The sequence below is a fragment of the Cryptomeria japonica genome, chromosome 11 (genome assembly GCF_030272615.1).
Source record: "Cryptomeria japonica chromosome 11, Sugi_1.0, whole genome shotgun sequence".
NCBI classification, from domain to species: domain Eukaryota; kingdom Viridiplantae; phylum Streptophyta; class Pinopsida; order Cupressales; family Cupressaceae; genus Cryptomeria; species Cryptomeria japonica.
In genome coordinates this window covers 578278213-578281291 of record NC_081415.1, presented here as the reverse complement: position 1 = coordinate 578281291, position 3079 = coordinate 578278213, and the positions used below count along the sequence as shown (strand labels likewise).

Here is a 3079-nt window from a genome sequence, read left to right as displayed (position 1 = left end):
GTGCAGGACACAGATGCTAAAAATTTGATCTCTGCTTCCTTGGGTGGATTCAGAAATTTTTATGCAAGCTGCTTCCCATTCGTTACTTATGAAACAATTCTCAGCGATTCCATTTGCAATGAACTGAAATTCAAAAAGTTATGTGATAGAGTTGCTGTCCCATCTGATTTTGTCTTAATGGTGGATGTGCATTACAAAGATAAAGTCATCTTTTCCAAAGTTGTTTGGGGAATCCCTGCTTGTGGAGATTCTAAGGGGTGGTTCTGCAACTGCCCTTTCAGAATTGACATCATTAACGTTGATGAGGATCACAATGTTACAGATGGGGTTTCGACAAATGTGCCCGTAGGCACCCTGAAGAAGGATGAAGAATTTTGGGGACGTTTTATGGAAAATATTAAGTTAAGCTGGATTGTTATAAACAGGAGAACAGGTAAAGCTGCTAATCTTTCAAGCCGGAGTCCTTTGTCTGGGAAGAGAGATTGGCCATCAGATAATGATTTTGTAATTTGCTTTGGCTCCATATTACCTGTCCACGAAATATTGCGTTGCAAAGCTGTGCTATGCAAGCTGGTAATGAAGTGTAGAGTCTCAGACAGTGATGATAGCAGCTTGAAAGTCACTGAACTGAGGATGGTGTTGGAAGATATGATAGGAGCTCATGTTAATAAGAGAGATAGTCTGGTAATCCTAGAAAGAGCTCTAGCGTGTACAAGGACTGTAATTTACAATCAGACATTGGAATGTTATCATAAATACTTGAGTGAACAGATAAAACTTAGGGAAGCAAAGATGAAAAGTGAAGATTGTCTGGATACTCTTTCTATTTTGAGTGGCATTGTTGCCTTTGCTTCGTTTTGGTCTTTCGTTTTCAGATTGAGTGCAGCTATCTTCTAGCCCTAATCATTTCAACAGTTTAACACCGTTGATAGATTGAAATGGGAAATTTCGTAGAGATGTGGATTCAATTTCACCATATGTAAAGTTATTTTCTTAAAATGTGAATGCGCCATGGATTTTTTCATTTTTGTAATTAAATTTATTTTGTTTTTAAATCTACTAGCAGGTAGGTGTTGAACTCATCCAGCGCTTTTACAGCATGTTCAAGCTTTTGTATAGGATTTTACTTTGAAATCCTCCCGAGGAGGCTCAAATAACTGGTGTATAGATTGGGGTATATGCATTCCGAGCTTTATAGATCGAAATAACAGCTTATATTTTAGGATCTTTAAAGGTTTACTCGCATAAATATTTCTTGGCAATCATTACTTAGCATATTTGTATTTTTAAAAATATATATAAGGACAATGAGAGATATCAAATTTAAAAATATTTAAAAGACAATTTCACATAAGATATCATGAATTAATAATATTTATATTAAATATTTGAATATTCAAAAATTGAAAAAGGTATATTGATAGTGATTATAATGTTTAATTTTATATAATATTAAATTATATCAAATTACACAACATATTACATCAAATTGTATATAAACAATGTTTTGCTAAAAACAAATATAAAGATTAATAATGTTTATATTAAATATTTGAATATTCAAAAATTGAAAAAGGTATATTGATAGTGATTATAATGTTTAATTTTATATAATATCAAATTATATCAAATTACACAACATATTACATCAAATTGTATATAAACAATGCTTTGCTAAAAACAAATATAAAGATTAATAATGTTTATATTAAATATTTGAATATTCAAAAATTGAAAAAGGTATATTGATAGTGATTATAATGTTTAATTTTATATAATATTAATTTATATCAAATTACACAACATATTATATCAAATTGTATATAAACAATGTTTTTCTAAAAAGAAATATAAAGATTAATAATGTTTATATTAAATATTTGAATATTCAACAATTGAAAAAAATATATTGATAGTGATTATAATATTTAATTTTATAAAATATTAAATTATATCAAATTACACAACGTATTACATCAAATTGTATATAAACAATGTTTTGCTAAAAAAAAATATAAAGAGATTAATACATTTTAAGATATGCATCCTTTTGCCACTAAATTTTACTTCTAAATATTTATGAAATATTTTACACATATTGTGAAGTGTCACATTGTACTTTTAAATCTTTGGAAGATATTGTACACCTACATTATATCATCTAGTGCCAAGTGCCACATTTTACTTTAAACCTTGAGAAGGTATAGTATACCCACAATATATCAATGATTCACATAACCAATGATTGTCATTACTATTTTTTTAACTAAGGTGGCTTTGATTTAACTTTTTTGATTTTGGATGGCTTTGCAGTTTTTTTTGTTTGGCCTTCTTTAATAGCATTTTAATTAATTTTTTTAAAAATTTGCACGTTAATTTTTTTTTATCTTCTACCATTAAGAAAATTAAGGCTTTTAATATATTGTCTTCCTTACCTTTTTTTTAATTAGAAATAATAAAAACCCTAACATCCAAGAAAGTGAGGAAATATGTCTCTAAATATATGGAAATGTATGATTATAAAAACCTTGATATATTTTTATGTCAAATTATTTACATTCAAATAAAATTTAAACAAATAGTATTAACAATGAATAATAACATGGTGATAAATACGTTTATTTCATTAATGAATCTTTGAGGAGAAAAAATCTTATTCAAAGCAACATAAAGTGGCATACTATATTTTTTGGTGAAAGGAAGACACCAAAAAGACAACTGTCAAAATATGTGTAATAAAGAAATTAGTTCATCCTATCTAGTTTGGTAATGGATTTTGTGTACTTATTAAAAGATTTTTTATTTAATTTTGATTGATGACACTAAAATCCCAATGGACAAATTCTCTAATATTAAAGAAATAAGATTTGTTAAATCCAAATATATATTAGATTCATACACATGAAGATAAGACACTACAAAACACATTATCCTCAATTACAAATAGTATAGGCATAGCTTGGAAGCCTGTGGTATGTAGTAATATCTATTTTTCCCATTTATTCCAAACATTATTTGAAAGTAACAAAATGTAAAAAAATAATGCCTTATGATAAGAAAAAATATAAGAAAACAATGC

General features: G+C 27.4%; 1 protein-coding gene across 1 annotated transcript in view; it reads left to right on the top strand.

Annotated features, from left to right (window-relative positions):
- Positions 1-897, top strand: part of LOC131045607 (F-box protein At2g27310-like) — a 1047-nt gene extending 150 nt beyond the window's left edge. The window contains exon 1 of the mRNA XM_057979204.2: positions 1-897. This exon is cut by the window's left edge and continues 150 nt beyond it. Within this exon, the coding sequence (XP_057835187.2) occupies positions 1-897 (897 nt within the window).
- The last annotated feature ends 2182 nt before the right edge of the window (positions 898-3079 follow it).